This window comes from Aphanomyces astaci, assembly GCF_000520075.1.
Source record: "Aphanomyces astaci strain APO3 unplaced genomic scaffold supercont1.11, whole genome shotgun sequence".
Lineage (NCBI taxonomy): Eukaryota > Oomycota > Saprolegniomycetes > Saprolegniales > Verrucalvaceae > Aphanomyces > Aphanomyces astaci.
Window position 1 is genome coordinate 808337 of NW_009798274.1, and position 17999 is coordinate 826335.

At 53.4% G+C, this 17999-nt stretch overlaps 8 protein-coding genes across 10 annotated transcripts; 7 read left to right on the top strand and 1 right to left on the bottom strand.

Annotated features, from left to right (window-relative positions):
* Positions 1 to 95: 95 nt before the first annotated feature.
* H257_05935 (hypothetical protein) lies at positions 96 to 1931 on the top strand (the record flags this gene model as incomplete). Its single annotated transcript, XM_009830959.1, has 1 exon — positions 96 to 1931. One exon carries the CDS (start codon positions 96 to 98, stop codon positions 1929 to 1931), a length of 1836 nt encoding a protein of 611 aa, XP_009829261.1.
* A 430-nt stretch (positions 1932 to 2361) lies between these two features.
* H257_05936 (hypothetical protein) lies at positions 2362 to 3196 on the top strand (the record flags this gene model as incomplete). Its single annotated transcript, XM_009830960.1, has 3 exons — positions 2362 to 2474; positions 2519 to 2695; positions 2738 to 3196. Exons 1-3 carry the CDS (start codon positions 2427 to 2429, stop codon positions 3194 to 3196), a joined length of 684 nt encoding a protein of 227 aa, XP_009829262.1. The 5' UTR covers positions 2362 to 2426.
* Positions 3197 to 3434: 238 nt separating this feature from the next.
* H257_05937 (hypothetical protein) lies at positions 3435 to 6608 on the top strand. The gene has a single exon (XM_009830961.1). It carries the CDS (start codon positions 3458 to 3460, stop codon positions 6383 to 6385), a length of 2928 nt encoding a protein of 975 aa, XP_009829263.1. The 5' UTR covers positions 3435 to 3457; the 3' UTR covers positions 6386 to 6608.
* A 657-nt stretch (positions 6609 to 7265) lies between these two features.
* H257_05938 lies at positions 7266 to 9436 on the top strand. 2 transcript variants are annotated; one of them, XM_009830962.1, is made up of 10 exons: positions 7266 to 7580; positions 7632 to 7702; positions 7764 to 7890; positions 7947 to 8066; positions 8123 to 8199; positions 8247 to 8412; positions 8469 to 8558; positions 8746 to 8865; positions 8920 to 8991; positions 9044 to 9436. In XM_009830962.1, the coding sequence occupies exons 1-10, from the start codon at positions 7296 to 7298 to the stop codon at positions 9230 to 9232; spliced, it is 1317 nt and encodes a 438-aa protein (XP_009829264.1). In that variant the 5' UTR covers positions 7266 to 7295; the 3' UTR covers positions 9233 to 9436. The 2 variants fall into 2 exon arrangements, with proteins under 2 accessions (XP_009829264.1, XP_009829265.1); XM_009830963.1 differs by having other exon boundaries at positions 8746 to 8991.
* Positions 9437 to 10236: 800 nt separating this feature from the next.
* Positions 10237 to 14552, top strand: H257_05939. 2 transcript variants are annotated; one of them, XM_009830964.1, is made up of 14 exons: positions 10237 to 10636; positions 10689 to 10862; positions 10923 to 11259; positions 11339 to 11568; positions 11663 to 11677; positions 11852 to 12148; positions 12271 to 12347; positions 12395 to 12554; positions 12629 to 12660; positions 12711 to 12756; positions 12829 to 12972; positions 13047 to 13118; positions 13172 to 13412; positions 13514 to 14552. In XM_009830964.1, the coding sequence occupies exons 1-14, from the start codon at positions 10268 to 10270 to the stop codon at positions 14164 to 14166; spliced, it is 2847 nt and encodes a 948-aa protein (XP_009829266.1). In that variant the 5' UTR covers positions 10237 to 10267; the 3' UTR covers positions 14167 to 14552. The 2 variants fall into 2 exon arrangements, with proteins under 2 accessions (XP_009829266.1, XP_009829267.1); XM_009830965.1 differs by having other exon boundaries at positions 13172 to 14552.
* On the bottom strand, positions 13485 to 14552 carry H257_05940 (hypothetical protein). Its single transcript, XM_009830966.1, has one exon. The coding sequence runs from the start codon at positions 14530 to 14532 to the stop codon at positions 14230 to 14232; it is 303 nt and encodes a 100-aa protein (XP_009829268.1). The 5' UTR covers positions 14533 to 14552; the 3' UTR covers positions 13485 to 14229.
* Positions 14553 to 14568: 16 nt separating this feature from the next.
* On the top strand, positions 14569 to 15464 carry H257_05941 (hypothetical protein). The gene is made up of 4 exons (XM_009830967.1): positions 14569 to 14833; positions 14889 to 15001; positions 15059 to 15148; positions 15226 to 15464. Exons 1-4 carry the CDS (start codon positions 14635 to 14637, stop codon positions 15391 to 15393), a joined length of 570 nt encoding a protein of 189 aa, XP_009829269.1. The 5' UTR covers positions 14569 to 14634; the 3' UTR covers positions 15394 to 15464.
* A 372-nt stretch (positions 15465 to 15836) lies between these two features.
* On the top strand, positions 15837 to 17632 carry H257_05942 (GMP synthase (glutamine-hydrolyzing) domain-containing protein). Its single transcript, XM_009830968.1, has 2 exons — positions 15837 to 16021; positions 16082 to 17632. Exons 1-2 carry the CDS (start codon positions 15934 to 15936, stop codon positions 17581 to 17583), a joined length of 1590 nt encoding a protein of 529 aa, XP_009829270.1. The 5' UTR covers positions 15837 to 15933; the 3' UTR covers positions 17584 to 17632.
* The last annotated feature ends 367 nt before the right edge of the window (positions 17633 to 17999 follow it).

Sequence of the window (17999 nt, forward strand, 5' to 3'; positions counted from 1 at the left end):
GTGTTCACTGAAGATACATACTGAAACGAAGTTAATTTGTTGGACTTTCGCGCGTTTAGAACCTGCATCAGTTTCGAATTTGATTGTTTGGCCCCATGTCCATCGCAACAAGCAGCACCAGCGCGGGATTGACCGCGTCCGTCGCCGGCAATCAAGATGAGGTTAGCGTGCCGGTTGCAAGCACACACGACAACGGATCCCGAGATGAAATGCATGGCGACGAAGGTTCGGAGTCTGACACAAGCTGTAACTTGAAGAAAGGACATCTTGCCAAAATCCCCGATGATGAAGAAGTTATTGCCATCTCAGTCGCGAGAGTTGAGCTGCCAGGGCAAGCGTCGCGCGAAGACTTGGCCATCTGCCCAGACGTGGAGCATACAGTCCTTGACCCGCCCATGGACCAACGCACTGAAGTTCAAGGATTACCAACCGGTACAAGTGGTGGCGTGGAGAAGGGACACTCTGTTGGCGACGCCGATGTCCAAGGCAATGTTGCTGCTGCAGTTGCGACCATTGAGCTTTGTGTGAAGAGCTCAGATGAAGACTTGGCCACTGCTCCAAATGACAACATGAAGAAGTGTGCATTAGACGCATCGATGAACCGAGGAGGTGGAGACCAAGGAATAATCCCCGACGCAAGCGGCACCATGGAGGAGCCTGGTCTCAACGCTTCGGAGAACGCAAAGGCCCTCGCCCCCGGAATGTCGAATATTTTTGCCACGATCTCGGCCGTGTGTCCAAACATTGGCAAGTGCATGAGCACTGAAACCTTCGATACACGATTGCACCAAAGCACCGAAAAGCTCGAATTGACGTCTGACTCAATCGGGTCAGTGACGAAGTACCACGTTGCTGGAACTCCCAACGATGACGCCGTGATTGGCCCCAAAGTTGCAACAATCGAGCACTGTGTCAAGACCTCCGACAAAGTTGTGCCTACTTGCCGAAGTGCTGCCATGGCGAATGACGAATTTGGCATGCCCATCTACCAGAACAATGGAGACCAAGCACTTGCTCCTGAAGCAATCGGCGCTGTGGACAAGGCGGATGCTTCAAACACATCCGAGCTTGAAGGAGTCGTTCTCAACACAGAAGGATTGGGCACATTGGAGGACAGAGGCACTGATGATCCAGTAATTGCGACTGAATCAAGCGCGGGCGTTGAGACGGAACCTGCAACGGCCAATTTTGACAATGAAAACGGGATTGATGTCACAGTTTCGACAGTCGAATCTTGTTCCCTGTCATGTGGCTCGTCGCACGACGACGACATGGGTCCTAATCAAGTCCCTTCAACAAGCGTGTCGGCACCAAGCACAAGTGAAGACTTGAAGACAAGGCAGAGCATCCCGCCAGAGGGTGATGACCCGACCGACAGTGTTGTCTACGGATTGGCCTCTACAAGTCCGACTTCCGCGGCGAGGAATGGACAAGTCGTTTCGACGCCAAGCGATTTAGAGGCGACAAGCGAGCTGACTTCAATGAGTGGTGGCAAAACGTTTGCTGTCTTACCAAAATCGTTGCCAGGGGAGCCTGTGGGAAACGAATATGTGGAAAACAGACTCGTGACCGGCCACTTCAGCCCCGTGGCAGTCACGATGGGCGACAACTTGACATTACGAGTAAGCGTGGGAAACGGCAAGGGTGACGCCAGTTCTACGGGCGAAGACGTGCGTGCAATCGCAGTCGAAATGACCAGCCCATGTTTGGAGGCGGTTGATGAATTCCAAGCCCTCCGACAACCATACGACAAGGACTCTGGAGGCTTACCCACGGGATATTTGTTGACGCCGCTTGAGGAGAGATTACCAACAGAGTTGTGTGTGGCGGCTGAGAAGAGCGCACAAGTCGATGACAGTTCCAACGTCCAAGAAAATGCCAAAGGTAGCGACATGCTGTTGATCTTTAGATTTATCACACATCAAATTTGATATGGCCTCTGATTTGCTTCACGCAACAATCAATCATATCGGTAGGTGTGAAAGCGACGGAAGAAAAACAAGTGGTCCAAGACGACGCAACCAATTTCACCTCCTGTCCACCATCCTCGGCAGCTTGTGTCAACTTGGACAGTGCAGTATTACCGAGAGCACTAAGTGAGGAAGTCGATAGTAAAGCAGGGATGCTTTGTCCAACAATGCCAACCACAAAACAAGTATCGAACGTTGGACGAAAGATCGATCTCGGTTGCAATGAGCTATACATGGAACAAGGAACATTTGAGTCCAGCCCGCCAAAGTTATCATGTATCAAGGTAGGCACGAATCAACTGGAATGCTCGGTGACTGGAATGGTAACTTTTGGACAGTTTTATAAACAGATTTCTATTCATGATTTATTCGAGTTAATTTGTTGATGGATAGGTGGAAAGTCGCCTTGGCTTTTGTCAAGACACTGCTGACTCCACTTCCACGGCATGTACTCTGATGTCTATGCAACCTGCGGCTTCATTGGTGGAGGAAAAGGCAACTGAGGTGATACCACGACAAAATCTGGAGTCACCCAACAATGGAAATAGGAGTACTTTCACACAGTGCCATTATCACAGCGACAAGGAATCTCAATGACCGATTTGTTCGGCCATTCGCTTCGCGAATGCACCAACCCTTCGAGTCCGTTTAGCCCTACCGTCGCAACGAACATCGTCACACCTTCCGTACCCTGGACGCCGTCACCACAGCGCGATCTCCAAAAGGTATATCAAGATGCACTTTTCTCAAAATTGATCGCAGCATAGGACGTGAAGAGATCCGCAACGATCATACGTTCGTGCGAATCGAACGACGAATCTCCAGTTCGAGGGCAAACTCAAGGATTCAAGAATCGACGCCCTCCTACGCCAGGCTATGGTTTGCGCGCATCGTCAAAATACATGAACGTGGCCAGCAATATTACGAGCGTCCATGAAGTAAGGTCTCATTACCCGTCCAAGTCACCATTACCTCCAAAGACCGCAACAACGAAACATGCTTCGTCGAATTCAAGCCCATTCGCGGTGTACGTTGACAAGCACGACACCAAATTCTCTACGCCAAGTCCCAAAGGGCGGTCAACAAAGAAGCCACGAACGTCAACTGGAAAGTCCAAGAAAAAACGGCTGTACTCAGAGGCCGACAAGGAAAACGTGAGTCCCAACTCTACCCCAAAGGGAGTCCATGGCAAGGCTGACAAAAAGCGACTGCGTACAATGACGTAAGAGCCTGTTGAAACTCCCTCCATGCCCGTCTTGCTCGATGCGTCTTGAGTGTGCCTTTTTAATACATGTTTCCTGGCGTCAAATCTACTATCCGTCGCCATGACGTGGCGATCATGCGTGTTGTGGGCACGTAATCCGGATAAATCCACTGGCGTCCAATCCAAACACGTGGCATCCGGACGATAAGATTTCTCGGAATTTAGTGTATAGCACACTAAATTCGGGCACTCAGCTCACCCGAGTGTTCGTCTGTTGAGTCGGATGAACTTCCTCAAGAAGCCTGACAACATTGCGTTGGATAGCTGGTTGTTTGGGGATGACATCGACAGCAAGAGACAATCAGTGGATCAGGTGCACTCTGCTCCGTCGTCACGGCCGCACTCTCCGTCCACAGCGACTAATGCCGCGGGACACTCCCCCGTGTTGATGTTCAACCCGAAACTGGTTGCCGCGGCTACAGATGCAGCCATCAAGATACAAGACACGTACAAGAAGATGAGCACGAAAGCACTGAATTCACCGTACCCCATGCCGATAAGCAAGCATTTCCGCAAGTACTTGAAGGCAAAGCAACACAAGGCAACTGCCGACGACACCGACGACGATGAGTTTCACTTGTCGCCGTCGTCGTACACCCGACTACGCTCGTACACACCTGCATCGCTGCCCGAGATCGTAAAGGACCCCAAGAAGCTTCCGTATCTGCTCACGTTTCTCAGCGATGCGCAAACCATGGAAGGCAAGACAAACTACCACCAAGTGCTGTTGTTCCTGCTTGAATTGGAGCAGCAAAAGGCCGTGGGCGCGCGACCTCCGCTGCTCAAACTCTTCACCAAGTACTTTACCAGGACATCCGAGTTTTGCATCTCCGACACCCTCGAGCTCACGGACGAGTTGGAGCAGCTGGTGCTGACCAACATCCAGCAGCCCGACATCGGATGGCTCGGTTTCCGGCCGCTTCAGAAGCTCGCGTTCAAGCGACTGGCACGAGAAGAGCTGCCGCGTTTCATCAAGAGCGACGCGTATCTGAAAATGCTCAAGGAGGTCGAGCAGACGGCGGCGTTTGTACCGATGGACCGCTTCCTCACGCATCCCCGCGCCGCGCACTACTTTCTCCTCTTCCTCATGCAGCAGCGCCAGCACTTTGAGCTCTACTTTTGGCTCCACGTCGAGTACGTCCTCCAGCCATGTGCGGTGACGCAGCCGGCGCTCTTCTGGTCCCTCACGGCGGACCTCGTCGCCAAGGCGGCCGTGGATTCCGCCGCCATCCAGGACGCAACCAAGGACTCGTTGGCAGCCGTCGTCGCCACGTCGCGTCGTGAGGCGCCGGCCGCCATCAGCACTGCGCTGGCGGCGCTCAAAGCCGCGCAAAAGGACATCGTGGCCCTCTTGTCGGCGTCGTGGTACGATCGGTTCGTCAAGAGCCGACTGTACGTGATCGCCCTCCACGACCGCAAGTCCAAGAAGCTGCTCGACAGCGATTCGGAGGACGAAGCGGCGGCGCCGTCGTATTCCGAGTACGACACGGACGTGTCCATCCCCACGTCGTCCCTTGTACACCACGAAGAAGTGAGTGACGAAGACAGCTCAGACGAGGACCTGAGTGACGACGGCAAAGACGGGTCGTCCACCTCGGAAGACAATCATCGGCGGTCTCCTCCCAACCACCGCCGCCGCCGTCGGTCTTCCAACCCCAAGAAACTGGACCTTGAAAGCATCCTGCGCAGTACGAACCTCCCCCCAGGCCTGCAAGTGCACTACCGCCCCAACTACGTCGTCACGGCCCATACATTGTCCGACTACTTGACCCACAAGTCGACCCCCAACGGTGTAGACGCGGTCGTGCTGTTCAAAACCAGCTTGGAGCGCAGCAGCGGACTCGAAGTATCGTACGTACGACGGGATAAGACGGCGGTGACGACCCCCGACGCCCAGCGCAAGATTCAGGACCTGGCCAAGCGCATCCAGCCGTTCTTGGTGCCCCACGGGCTCCTCACGAAACCCGAGCCATCCGCAAAGCCCACCATGTTCCCGTTCCTGGTGCTTCAGAACGGCCACCACGACCATCTGTACGGCGTGAGCTACTTTACATCGAGCGACGTGCCGCTCCCGACTTCCGCGGACGACGGAACAACCCCCACAGACGAAGCAGATACAAAGCGCTACGGCGTGCAAGGGTTGTGTCTGCTCTCCACGTACCCTCTGCTTGAGACGCTTCGAGATCTCATGCTTCAGCACACACGCCGCCACCCCAAACTCTCGTGCATGCTGCCAGACGCTGCCCGAGAGCTGTACGTGGCCCCCACGTCCTCATCGATGGCACTTGCCGACGAAGCGATTACTTCAACCCCCCCTGTTGAAAGTCGTCAACGACGACTCTTGACGGGTCTGTCATTTCTAGAGTTGCCGACGCCCGCCCGCGTCGACTTTTCACTAGACCAACTGTTTCACCGGTTGAGTACGTCCGTCGTGTTGGAGGTGGTGGCGAACGCTCTCTTGGAGCACAGCGTGATCTTTGTCAGTAATAGCTACACAGCGCTCACCACGTGCGCCGAGTCCATCCGGTCGCTGCTCCACCCGTTCACGTGGTGCCACATCTACGTCCCGCTGCTGCCCAAGTCGCTTCTGTCGTACTTGCACTGCCCGACGCCAATCATGGTGGGCGTCCACCAGGGCACCACGTTCAGGGACGACCTGCCGAGCGCGTCGGATGCGTCGGCAACTGTCCTCGTAGACCTGGACCGCGGGACCGTCGAGTATTTGGGCACTCGGCGAGTCGTGTGGGGCACCATGGGTCTGCTAGAATCCTCCAGCAGCACGTCCCACCACCATATTCGCGTCGTCGATGCCTTTCACGAGGCCAAGCGCCGGCTGGATGCGCTGCTGCCGTGGGGCCTCCGAGGCGACGCCGTAGAGGAGGAGGAGGAGCGAGGCATGCCGCCCGACGATGCGGGGACGATGGACCAGCGCCGAAGACACATCTGCCACGACCTGGTGTCGTCGCTGTTGGACCGTCACAACGCGGCGTCGTTGGTCGTCGGCGACGCGCACGATTCGGTCATCATGTTTGACGAGAAGAAATTCACGGCGCTCCGTCCGCCGCATGAGACGCCCTTCCTCGAGAGCCTCGTGCGAACGCAAAGCTTCTCGGAGATCATCAGTACACATCGCATCGGCACCACAGTCTGAAGTGCCGAAACGAATCCATCTACCTACCTCTATACTACGTAGTATATCTCAGTTAGTTGCTGCCATGTCCGACTTGTACTACTAGGTGCGTTCTAATAGATTTGGCGCATGATAATCTGATAGATGCAGCCATACTTACTGGATGCCAGAATGTGAAATCATGGCGAGTGGTGCTGTGACAATTGAGAATGAAGAGTAAAAATGACAATTTGTGCTTATTTCGAATGGATCCCGTCGTACATTTGTGGTGGCGCTTAATACTACTAATAGTATTAGCCAGTGTGGAATTTGAAATTCCCCAAGTCGTTGGGATTACATTGCGCAGGCAGTGAGTGGCATGCGATACGGTGACGTATAGTCATTGCGCAGGCAGTGAGTGGCATGCGATACGGTGACGTATAGTCATATAACGAAACCAATTCGACTCGGTTTGAACAAACTTTGTAATTGTCCGAGTGTGAATACGGTAACGGTACTTTGTCCAAATATACACATCGATCGATGGATTTAGCGAATCGGCACACAAATCCAAGATGATGAAGGTGGAAACGAATGTTGTGAATTCAAATTATCTTCATGAATTGTCCAATACTACTATTTATAGTAGAAATGAATTACAGTACAAACTCCAAATTGAGATTAGTTCCAAGTCGTCAGAGTTTTCCAAAAGTAACAGTTATACACTATAAATACTTCAGATGTGCTAACGTTAGTAGAAAATCCCAATTCATTGGCTGATATGACTTTGTTATTAACCAATGATGTTGGAGGCGGCCAGAAATCGCATAAATTTTGCAAGGGAAACAATAGAATATATGCCTTCATTATAAAATAAACTGGAACAACTAATATTTGCATTAACCTCGATGGAGGTGGAGGTGGATTGGCGTCAAAGACACACTCAATTGGGATGGTGATGATGCTACGGCCTGCGGGCAGACTCCTGAAGCCATTGGGCTTGCGCTTCCGAAGCTCGTATGCTGCCAAGAAAGGATTGGCACCGAAGAATGAATTGGCGCCGAAGAAGAAGCCAACGGCTCCGTGGCTGGGGCTGGCGGTGGGATCTGCCTTGGGGACGTACGGCGGATACGAAGTGTGGAAGACATGGAGCGACGAGAAGAATCCTGCGCATGTGTACGATCGACTTCCGGGGGGAAAGACGGCAGAGGAGGCAAAGATGGCATCGGAAGCGCAGGTTTGTCCGTGAGCTGCTTCTGTGATGCTGTATATTGAGTACTGTTGGTAGATGTTCCTGTTGCACCTCGTGTCGTACCGCGCCATTTCTCGCGCGTGGGGTGCCGTGAACGACATCGAATTGTCCGTCCTTCCATCCGACATGCGTTGTATCCGATACTCATGCCCTGACACCCTTGTGTAGGCCCGTGTGGATGCGCGAACCCATCTACAACGCCTGGACACGCGCGTTTGATTGCAAGTTGGACGAAATGAAGTACCCGTTGGAGCATTACAAGAACCTCGGGGAATTCTTCTCTCGTCCTCTCAAGGTTCGACACCTCCCTCCTCTTCCCTCTCCATGTTGTGACCTCTCAACCGAGTCTAGGACGGCATCCGCCCCGTGAATTGGGACCCTCGGTGTGTGTCGAGTCCCGTCGACGGCACCATGGCAAGTTTTGGCGTGGTAGACTTTACCGATGACATTCCCGTGATGGAGCAGATCAAGGTATATTCCTGACACCACACGTCATCGCATCTTTTGATGTATGTCGGCGTGGGTAGGGCGTACGGTATCGCATGGACGACTTTCTTGGCGACGTGCCTGCGTTCTTTGACAAGCCGACTAAAGCAGGCAACAAGTACAGTGCAGTACACTGTACCGTACACTACATTGACATGGGTGTAGGTTGTTTCACTGCGTGATCTACTTGGCGCCGGGCGACTACCATCGGATACACTCACCGATCGACTGGAGTATGGGCGAGCGGCGCCACTTCCCCGGGGATCTCTTCCCCGTCAACTCTCGCGCCGTGCATTTCGTACCCAGTTTATTCACGTGGAATGAGCGAGTGGTAGGTATATTTCCGGTGGTTCTCTCGGGGACTGATCCGGACGGCGGCGGATGTAGGCGCTGTTGGGGCGCTGGAAGCACGGATTCTTCTCCATGTCGCTGGTTGGGGCGACGAATGTTGGGTCCATGACGCTGGACGTGGAGCCGGTGAGGATTTGCATGTTTCGATATGAGATATATCGGCAAATATGTATGTATATACATCATTTGAATACCTTTGATTTGATTTCATATGGGATGTATGGTGGTGGACTGACAAAAATGCCATTTTTTATGTAAATAATTATAAAAAATAGACCTATTTTTGACATTTTACGACGACGAGCCACCATAGGACTTTGCCACAAACAAGTGGGCGGATTTTTACTTGACCAAGCCGTGGGGCACCTGCGACACGAAGAAGTACGAGCGCCAAGAACTGGTCACTCGTGGCGACCAAGTCGCTCAGTTTAAGGTATATTTGTCAACCCATCATAATTGTATGGGATACAGTATACGACGGTTGTAGCTCGGGTCGACCGTCGTGTTGGTGTTTGAAGCGCCCGACGATTTTGAGTTTACGGCCAAGTCTGGTGACAAGGTAACTAACTATATATATATATATATGGAACCTCACTGGTGGTTATTCGAAGGTGCGCTATGGGGCGTCGATTGGGCACTTTCAGCAGTCGATGGACGGGGACGTGGCCGCGTCGACCTTCCCGAGCACGTCCGACATGATCCGACTGGCGAGCCAAGCCAACGACCAACAGACCAAGGCATCGTACTTGTCTGAGATCTCTCAGTCCATCGGCCAAATGTTCTTTGGGCGCGCCAAGTAGACACACATGCGAAACGCACCCAAGTGTTGTACATACCTCCACAGCAACCAACACATGCGGGGACGGACGGTGGTAACGTTAGATGCTTAACAGAATATGCAAGCAAGTCGTCGTCACATGTTGAGTGGGCACGCTGAACGGTGTCTTGACGAGAGTAGGGTTGAATGTACATCACGTTAGGACAGAGATGAAGCTTGACTGAGGAGGACGGCAGGAATGATGATCACGGTGCAAATGTGTGTGTGGATGAGATTCCCCTTATTCCTTCCTGTGGTGAATGATTGTATTCACACTAATTTCATATTGATATTGATATTACGCTGTAAAGTTAAAATCACTCAGCGGGCACTTAATGGCCTCGGCCGCGTGCTAGCTGCATTGGCAGCTAGCGGGCTTAACTAGTATTCACACTAATTTCAGTCACATACTAATTCGATGACGGTGATAGTTTCCTGCAATCTGATTGGCTCAATTCTTGTCACATAAGCTTACAGTAACTACAACAATAACATCGTTTAAGGGCCTGACCCAAGTAAATATTTTGAAAAAGTACTAATAGTTCCAACTATTGTGGCTATTTGGTATAAATTTCCAGATCGAATCACGAAGATCGACGTTATTGGCTAATCCATTTTTGAGTGGATTTGATTGGCTCTTACAGAAACGACAAGTATATTCAACCAATCAGAACTCCAGCGTGATTCAATATTGATTAAACAAACCAGCGAATAATTTTGGAAGTTCATAGCGGGAATTCACAACACAGTTTCCAACTTTTTTACTTCGAAGTACGTCTTTTTGTGCGACTAAACCAAAAATAGAAAAAGAGGTCCTCGACTTCATTTTCTAAATCGTGAAAAAAGAAGTTAATCGATTTTGATTGGCTCATGCTATTTCTGAAAATTATTACAGTTTCACACTTTTTTACATTCAAAATTCAGTAAGCATCGATAACTGTTGTATATTAACAGTAAGTGTAGTTTGGAACTGTACCGTAAAGTCCGATTTTTGCCATTTTGCACGACAGACGGCAGCATGACGAGAGCGATACTGGTGCTATTGCCAGCATTATGTGTACTTGCCAATGCTTCGAGGCTGAAGAGTGGGCATGATGTGCGGAGGAGTGTCGTTGAGGCACACCGTGACACCGCTGAAGTCCTTCTTCCCTCGGATGACTGCACATGGAAGCGCATTTGGCGCGCAGACATCTCGCAACAAGCTTCTTCGTCGGACAAAGAATCGAATGCAAGCGGACACAATACACGCGCCGATGGGTCGGGATTCGTGATTGAGGTCGCGCAGGACTGGAACGGGTCGTACGTATCAAGCCACGTCGTGTTCTCTCTGGAAGGCGCAACCTTCCCACCGCAGGGCAAGCTGGTGCTACGTGCGCAATTCCCAACCGTATTATATCATGTATCTTAGACAAATCGTGTCACGACTAGTCTTGGAGTAGGGTCGCGGCCTTCGACCTGTGCTGAAGCTGGTCAAGCACGCCAAGGAGTTGGTGGTCGTCCAAGGCAGCAGCAACCACCCCACGAGCTTGATTGTCAATCCACGGGTTCCTGGACCGACCGCCGCCAAGGCAGCATCCAGTCGTCTGCGTCTCCAGGACTTTCCCTGTCTCCACGTACGATGCAAATCAAAACCCCAGTCCATTCGCCATGATGCAATGCTCACTCTGTCGCAGGAATCGTTTGCATCCGCCACACACTCATTTGAACTGTCATGGGACAACCACTGGCTTCGGTGGTACGTGGACGGCGCGTTTTACGCAGAAGCCCCTCACCCGACCTCGTTCTTCACGCCCGACGCCACGTACCCCCTCTCCGTCGTCGTAGCGGTCGACGTGGTCGGCGACATTGCTCCGCCGCCATCCAGTGCCGCTGCTGCGGCGGCGGCATTCCATGTCCAAGATCTGCTGCTCCTAGAACAAACGTCGAACACGTGCACCCCGGTCTTTGTCAACCCCGCGGACTGCCGCCAGTACTCTGCCAACCCCCCTCGGCCACCATCTTCCCCTCTCCGTAAGCCCCCCTCGTCGTGATGAAAATACATATGTACACTGGCTGATGCGTACGTACTACATCCATGTTGGATCTGTAGCTCCGATTCGATCGGGGTCGCTGGAAGGCTCCATGTCCCTCGCCCAAGTGTACGACTTTCTCAACGACGCCATCCCCGACCTGTTGTCGGACATGCCCCACATGTGGCGCAATGAAGTGATTGGCACGTCTGTGGAAGGCCGGCCGATCGTCGCGCTGTGTCTGGGCCTGTGTCATGCCACGTCATCGCCTCCTCAAGCGTTGTACACTGGTCTGCACCACTCCCGAGAGGTGCGTCTCTATTGGTCATAAACCAAGTGTGCTGGTGGTATCCTCTCTTGTGTGTATCCAACTGGCTTGGGGCTCATCGCCAATGTGTTTGTAGCCCATGTCCATGATGGTACGTCAGTCAGTTCCCATCCTCGTCGTCGTCGTCCATCTTAATTGGGCCGCCACCCAAACCTCACTCGGTGTAGCAATATATATGGAAAACTCTTGAGATATATTTGGTTTCCGTTGGGGGGGCCGATGTATGTGTGTGGCTATAACATGTCTATTTCACTGTGTATGACAGAACTTGGCATTTTTCATTGACCATCTGGTGCTGGGGCTGCGAGGCCACCATCCAGCGATCACGTCGTTGCTGTGGTCGCGCCAGTTGTGGTTCATCCTCGTGGTAAACCCCGACGGGTACGCATATAACGAAGCGCACATGCCGCTGCATCCGGACCAATCGTTTGCAGGCCAGCGCAAGAACCGGCATCCGTCAACGTGCGGCAAAGCTCCCGACACTGGCGTCGACTTGAACCGCAACTACGACGTGTGCTTCTCCGAGGACGACGTGGGCAGCAGCGACGACGTGTGCGGAGAGGTAGTACCAACCAGACATATTCCCAATACATTATATATATATACATAAAACAACCAGTCATATTCCCAATACATTATATAACCACATGTCACAGCTATTCCTTGACTGGATTGCGTGTATAGGACTATCGCGGCCCCGCGGCATTTTCCGAGCCAGAGACCCGCGCCGTTCGAGATTTGGTCGCCCGGCACAACTTTACGTAAAGAGTGTTGGTTTTATGAGCGAGTACTGTATATGTGTGACTAGTACGGCGTTCAACTACCACTCATTTGGAGAGTACTTTAACATCCCGTTCGCGTGCCAGCCCAAGGGCGTGCCGCCGCCGTTCGCTATGACCGTGTTCAAAGCCCTGGCGACTGACATGACCAAGCTCAACGGGTTCAAATATGGCCAGTCGTGGAAAGAGGTATGTACGACGAGTAGCCTTGATGGGGAATATGTACGACTGACATTGTATGGGGGGTGGGGGATTCGTTGTAGAGCAACTTGTACTCTGTGAACGGAGAAACAAGGTATCACGAATGTGGATGTGTGGTTATATATATTGACTGCTTTATGGTAGCGACTGGATGTGGCACGCCCACGGTATCTTTGCCATGTCCCCCGAGGTATGTACATGCGTACGAGCAGTTTTGTGACGTAGGTCAGTTGATACCTGTCGTTTGTGTGTATCATGATAGACTGGGCCACGGTTTGACGTGGGGAGTTTCAGAGGGTTCTGGCCGTCCGACCCGTCGTTGATCCTTGCAATATGCGAACAATTGCTGCACTCCAACTACGTGTTGGCGCAGAGTGCCGGGCCAGAGATCGAGCTGACCATGGACGTGCGTTTTGCATATTGATGGACAATCAAGTCGAGTTTTTTGTTCTTATATCGAGGGGTGGTGGAATCGCTTAGAAATGGACCACGATCGACATGGACAACACTGACGGTGGTGGCGGCGTGGCTGGGGTGACGTTGGACATCACTGTACGTACAGTGTACCTCTCCCGTAAAGTGAAATCGTCATGTGTGGGATGTAGCTATGGAACCACGGCCTGCGGTCGTCGTCGAGGGCGGTCGAAGTCGTAGCGTCCGTGCACCTGAATGGAAGTCAAAGCAGTCCCGTGTACTCGCTTCCGACGCTGTTACATGCCGCGGACCCGCATAACGCCGCCGTGCGGCTCACCATGGTCGTGCCAAATGACAACATGACGACATCGCTGCCCAGTCGCGTGTACTTGGTGGTTCGCGACGGGTGGACCTGCTCGTTTTACCGCATATGTACGTATGTCTCGAATGTCTTCTACGCTATCGCATGTGTGACAGTGTCATGTGACGCTGTGTTGGTGGGTTCGAAAAATGTGTGATGGTGTTGGTTGTAGCGTTGGGCCATGCCGCCGCCGACGGGGCGTTTCAAGTGTGGCGGCCGCTGGTGCTGCCGCCGTGCGGCACGTGTGCATCGTTTGGATCGGATCTGTCTGTTCACAGTGATCATGTGAACTGCATGACATTGCACGCGTCCTTGCTGCATGTGACAGTGTCGCATACTCACATTGACGACGTGGATGGGAACTTGACCAAGTACGACGACGACATGGTTGACACGGTGGGTGTAGTCACTTTGAGGCCCAACAGCATGCCAGAGGTGGCCCATCATGAGAAGAAGGCTTTGCTGCTGGTCAGTTTGATTGTGCTGCTGGGGATGGTGGTCGGCATGATTGGGCTTCGACACGCCAAAGCCAAACGGTCGTCCGACCGTGACGAGTATGCCAAAGTGTCCAAGACCGAAGCCGCCGCCGACGACAACGACGAAGAAGAAGCACTAGACAACATGCTCGACTTGAGTTCGCCGAAGTCGATTCCGGAAACCCCGTCATCCATGATGGAGACTGGAACGCAGAGGCGGGTGCGGTCCCCTCTGCGGGAAGATCAACAAGGACTTCTAGTCAAGGACAATGCGGTCAGTCGTCGAGTTCGATCGCCACCGCCGCCCTCCACTCGTGGCGGCAGTAGCAATAGCCATGACGAAGTGTAACGTATGTATGTACATTACATCACGAATCTCTGCTCAAAACGAGCTGGCTGCTGGTCGTTCGTCCTAGTCCGTCTTCTTCAGCTCTTCTTGCCTAGCCGCGCTGGTCGCACCGTCTTCAGTCCCCCACTGAAGCTTGCCTTGGGCTTGCAAGCTGCGCGCTTCCATAAGGAACCAGTTGATTGACAAGGTCAACCCCACAGCGAGAAACAAAAACACAAACATGTGAATCGAGTCTTCGATGCCCGACCATATCGTCAGCCCGATCACCGCCAGCAGCGTCACGAGCACCCCGTTGAGCACAATCACAAACTTGTCCCCTGTGCCTGGCTCCAGCGCCGACTTGATGGCATCGGCGAACACTCCCATCGTTTGTTGTGTTCTGAAGCTGCTCCGGATAACGCGTCGCATTGAAAGGGCACCATCCGGATACTTTTTTCAAACGACGGTTACTTTTGGTGTTGAAGCTGCATGAAGTTGGGGTTGGTAGTGGGGCTCGATGGCGCCGGCAAGACGATGCTGTTGCGACAGCTTAGCCGCATGTGCAAGGACGAATTCCACAACCCCAAGCTCGGCTCCGTCTTTGAGAAGGTCCGCACCCGCCTGTTCGCGGACTCTGCACCTGCTGCCGAAGTCGACGGCATCGATGTCGCGACCCTACCAACGACAGGTGTCCGTCACCAATCCTTTGCCCATGCGTGCGTCAACGTGCTCACACAAACTAGGAGTGGAAGAAGAGACGATCGCATACCGCAACTTGGCAGTCACACTGCGAGAAGTGGGCGCGCCGATGCTGTCCATGTGGAAATCGTACTTTGAATCATGCGATTTCTTCATGGTACGTTCGTTCGTCGTGTCCATCGATGATGTGCATGTTCACCCCCCGTCGCTTTAGTTTGTGGTGGACATGACCAACTTTCCGCAATTGGCCGCCGCCGCCGTCGAATTCTTCAACGTCGTGCAGGCCCCCGCCATGCAAAGCAAGGTCGGGTTCCTCCTCCTCAACAAAATGTAATGACCCATGACATGCCCCGATCACATGTGCATCACCTCGGGTTGTAGGGATGCGCCGTGCACCGTGTCCACGCAATGGTTGCGGTCTCTCTTCAGCCTCGATCAAGTGTGCGCGTCCATGAACATCCACGTGATTCAGATCAGCGCCACGACCGGCGACCACCTGGACTCGCTGCTCACGACGATGGCTATGAAGCTCCAGTCCACACGATATAGCCAACGGCTGACCCAGTTCCGTGACGCCGGTCAAAACCGCATCCACCCCACCACCACCACCACCACCACCACCACTACCACCACATGATCATTTGGCAACCTTTTTCAACGTTGTTTAACGTTAAGATGACGTTAGCGTTGTAGTACGTATTTGTGGACGCGGTCAACATGTTGTCTGCGCTGCTTTCACATCTTGGTGGAAGTGGTCAATGCAACATCCAGACAGTCATGCACATAACTGTTTAACAATCTGTCCATATCCCATACATCCCTTGGCATAACCTGCTCTTGCGTGTGCATCTCGCCACGCCAGCGCGTCCTTTCGACTTGCCTGCGTTCTTTTGGCAGGGTCAGAGTTGGTGGCTCTCGCGTGGGCCAATCACAAACGTTCACATCAATGGTGGGGAGGTCCAGTCGTATTTTAATTTATTCGTACGGTACACCATACTCAAATCAAGTCATGTGGATGAAAATGTTTTAATTGCAACCCAATGTGCCGTTTCATTCGACTCATTTTGAAACTTGGATCAGTCCTTGAACATGACGACTCCCGTGACGAACCGTCCTCAAATCGCTATCCTCGACTTTGGGTCGCAGTACAGCCACTTGATTGCGCGCCGCGTCCGCGGTAAGGATCTCATTTCCCTGGAAGTGTCCGCTTGTCTCATGCAGGTGTGTTGGTGTGTAGAACTGCATGTGTTTTGCGAACTCTACTCGTGCTTGGTCACCGTGGAAGAGTTGAGCAAGCATCAGCTCACGGGAATCATCCTGTCGGGTGGACCCAACTCGGTGTACGAAGAAGGTGCGCCCCACGTCCGCCCCGAAGTGTGGAAGTTCATCGAAGACCAAAAGTTGCCTCTTCTTGGCATTTGCTACGGCATGCAAGAATTGGCCTACACATTCGGCGGCATTGTCGCCAAGGGCCAACGCCGCGAGTACGGCAAGGCCATGGTCTCCACGCACGCTGTGGACCGCTCGGCGCACCTTGGCTTCCTCGACGGCCTCACGGACGGCGACTTCCAAGTGTGGATGAGCCACGGTGACAAGCTCACCAAGACCCCCACGGGGTTTGTGGACATTGCGTTCACGGCCAACTCGGAGCACGCGGCGATCGCGAACGTGTCCAAAAAGTACTTTGGCATCCAATTCCATCCCGAAGTCACGCATTCCCCGCTCGGCAAGGTCCTCCTCAAGAACTTCGTCGTCGACATCTGCGGGTCGCCCACCGACTGGAACATGCGCAGCATCGCCGACGCGTTCATTGAAGAAGTCCGCCAAACTGTCGGTCCCCACGGCCACGTGATCGGTGCCGTGTCCGGCGGCGTCGACTCGTCCGTGGCCGCCGCCCTCCTCCACCGCGCCATCGGCGACCGCTTCCACGCCGTTCTCATCGACAACGGCTTGCTGCGGGCTGGGGAAGCCGTCGAAGTCGTGGACCGCCTTCAAAAGCACTTGGGCATCAACTTGCACTGCATCGACGCATCCGACCGATTCCTCGCCACGCTGAGCGGCGTCACCGAGCCCGAGACCAAGCGCAAGCTCATCGGCAACTTGTTCATCGATCTCTTCCAGGAAGAAGCCGCGCGCATCGACCACCCCGTGGACTTTTTGCTCCAGGGCACGCTGTACCCCGACGTGATTGAAAGCGTCAGCTACAAGGGTCCAAGTGCCACCATCAAGACGCACCACAATGTCGGCGGCCTCCCCGACACGATGCACCTCAAGCTCATCGAACCCCTGCGCGAACTGTTCAAGGACGAAGTGCGCGAACTTGGCATCGCCCTCGGCATCGACGAAGCCAGCGTGTGGCGCCACCCGTTCCCCGGTCCCGGCCTCGCCATCCGCGTGCTCGGCGAAGTGACCAAGGACGCCCTCGACATCCTGCGACAGGCGGACACGATCTTCCTCGATGAACTGCGTAAGCATGGCCACTACCGCTCGACCGGTCAAGCGTTCTGCGTGCTGCTCCCGGTCAAGTCGGTGGGCGTCATGGGCGACGGACGCACGTACGAAAAGGTGATTGCCATCCGCGCCGTGAGCACGTCCGACTTTATGACGGCCGACTGGTACCACATGCCCCACGATGTGCTCGCCATCATGTCCAACCGCATCATCAACGAAGTCCGAGGCGTCAACCGCGTCGTGTACGACATTTCGTCCAAGCCGCCCGCCACCATCGAATGGGAATAGACCAAATATCTACGTACATACAACTTAATCCTGAACCCATCCATCCGTACTTGTACATACTTGTGAGGAGTCAACTACTCCTACTTGGACGACGTGGAATCGTGCCCTTGTCTATGGACTGAAGCTGCTCATTTCGTTTGTCGTCTTCAGCTCCTACCTGGAACGCGGAATGTTGTCCTTGTCTTCGCTCCGACGGATCGCGTTGTCATCGAGACTTGGTGTTTGTCCGCATATGTCCTCTCCCAGAAGCTCCATCCACCTACGGGTACATACTACTCTCCATGCCGTGGAGAGCCCAGCCGGGTGGGTCTTCATGCTCGCAGGCAGTGACCGTTAAGGGGCCGTCGATTGCTTATCCGGTATTCCGGATACGTACCGACCGCCCAATATTCAGGCCAGCAGCTCTCAGTGTGGAA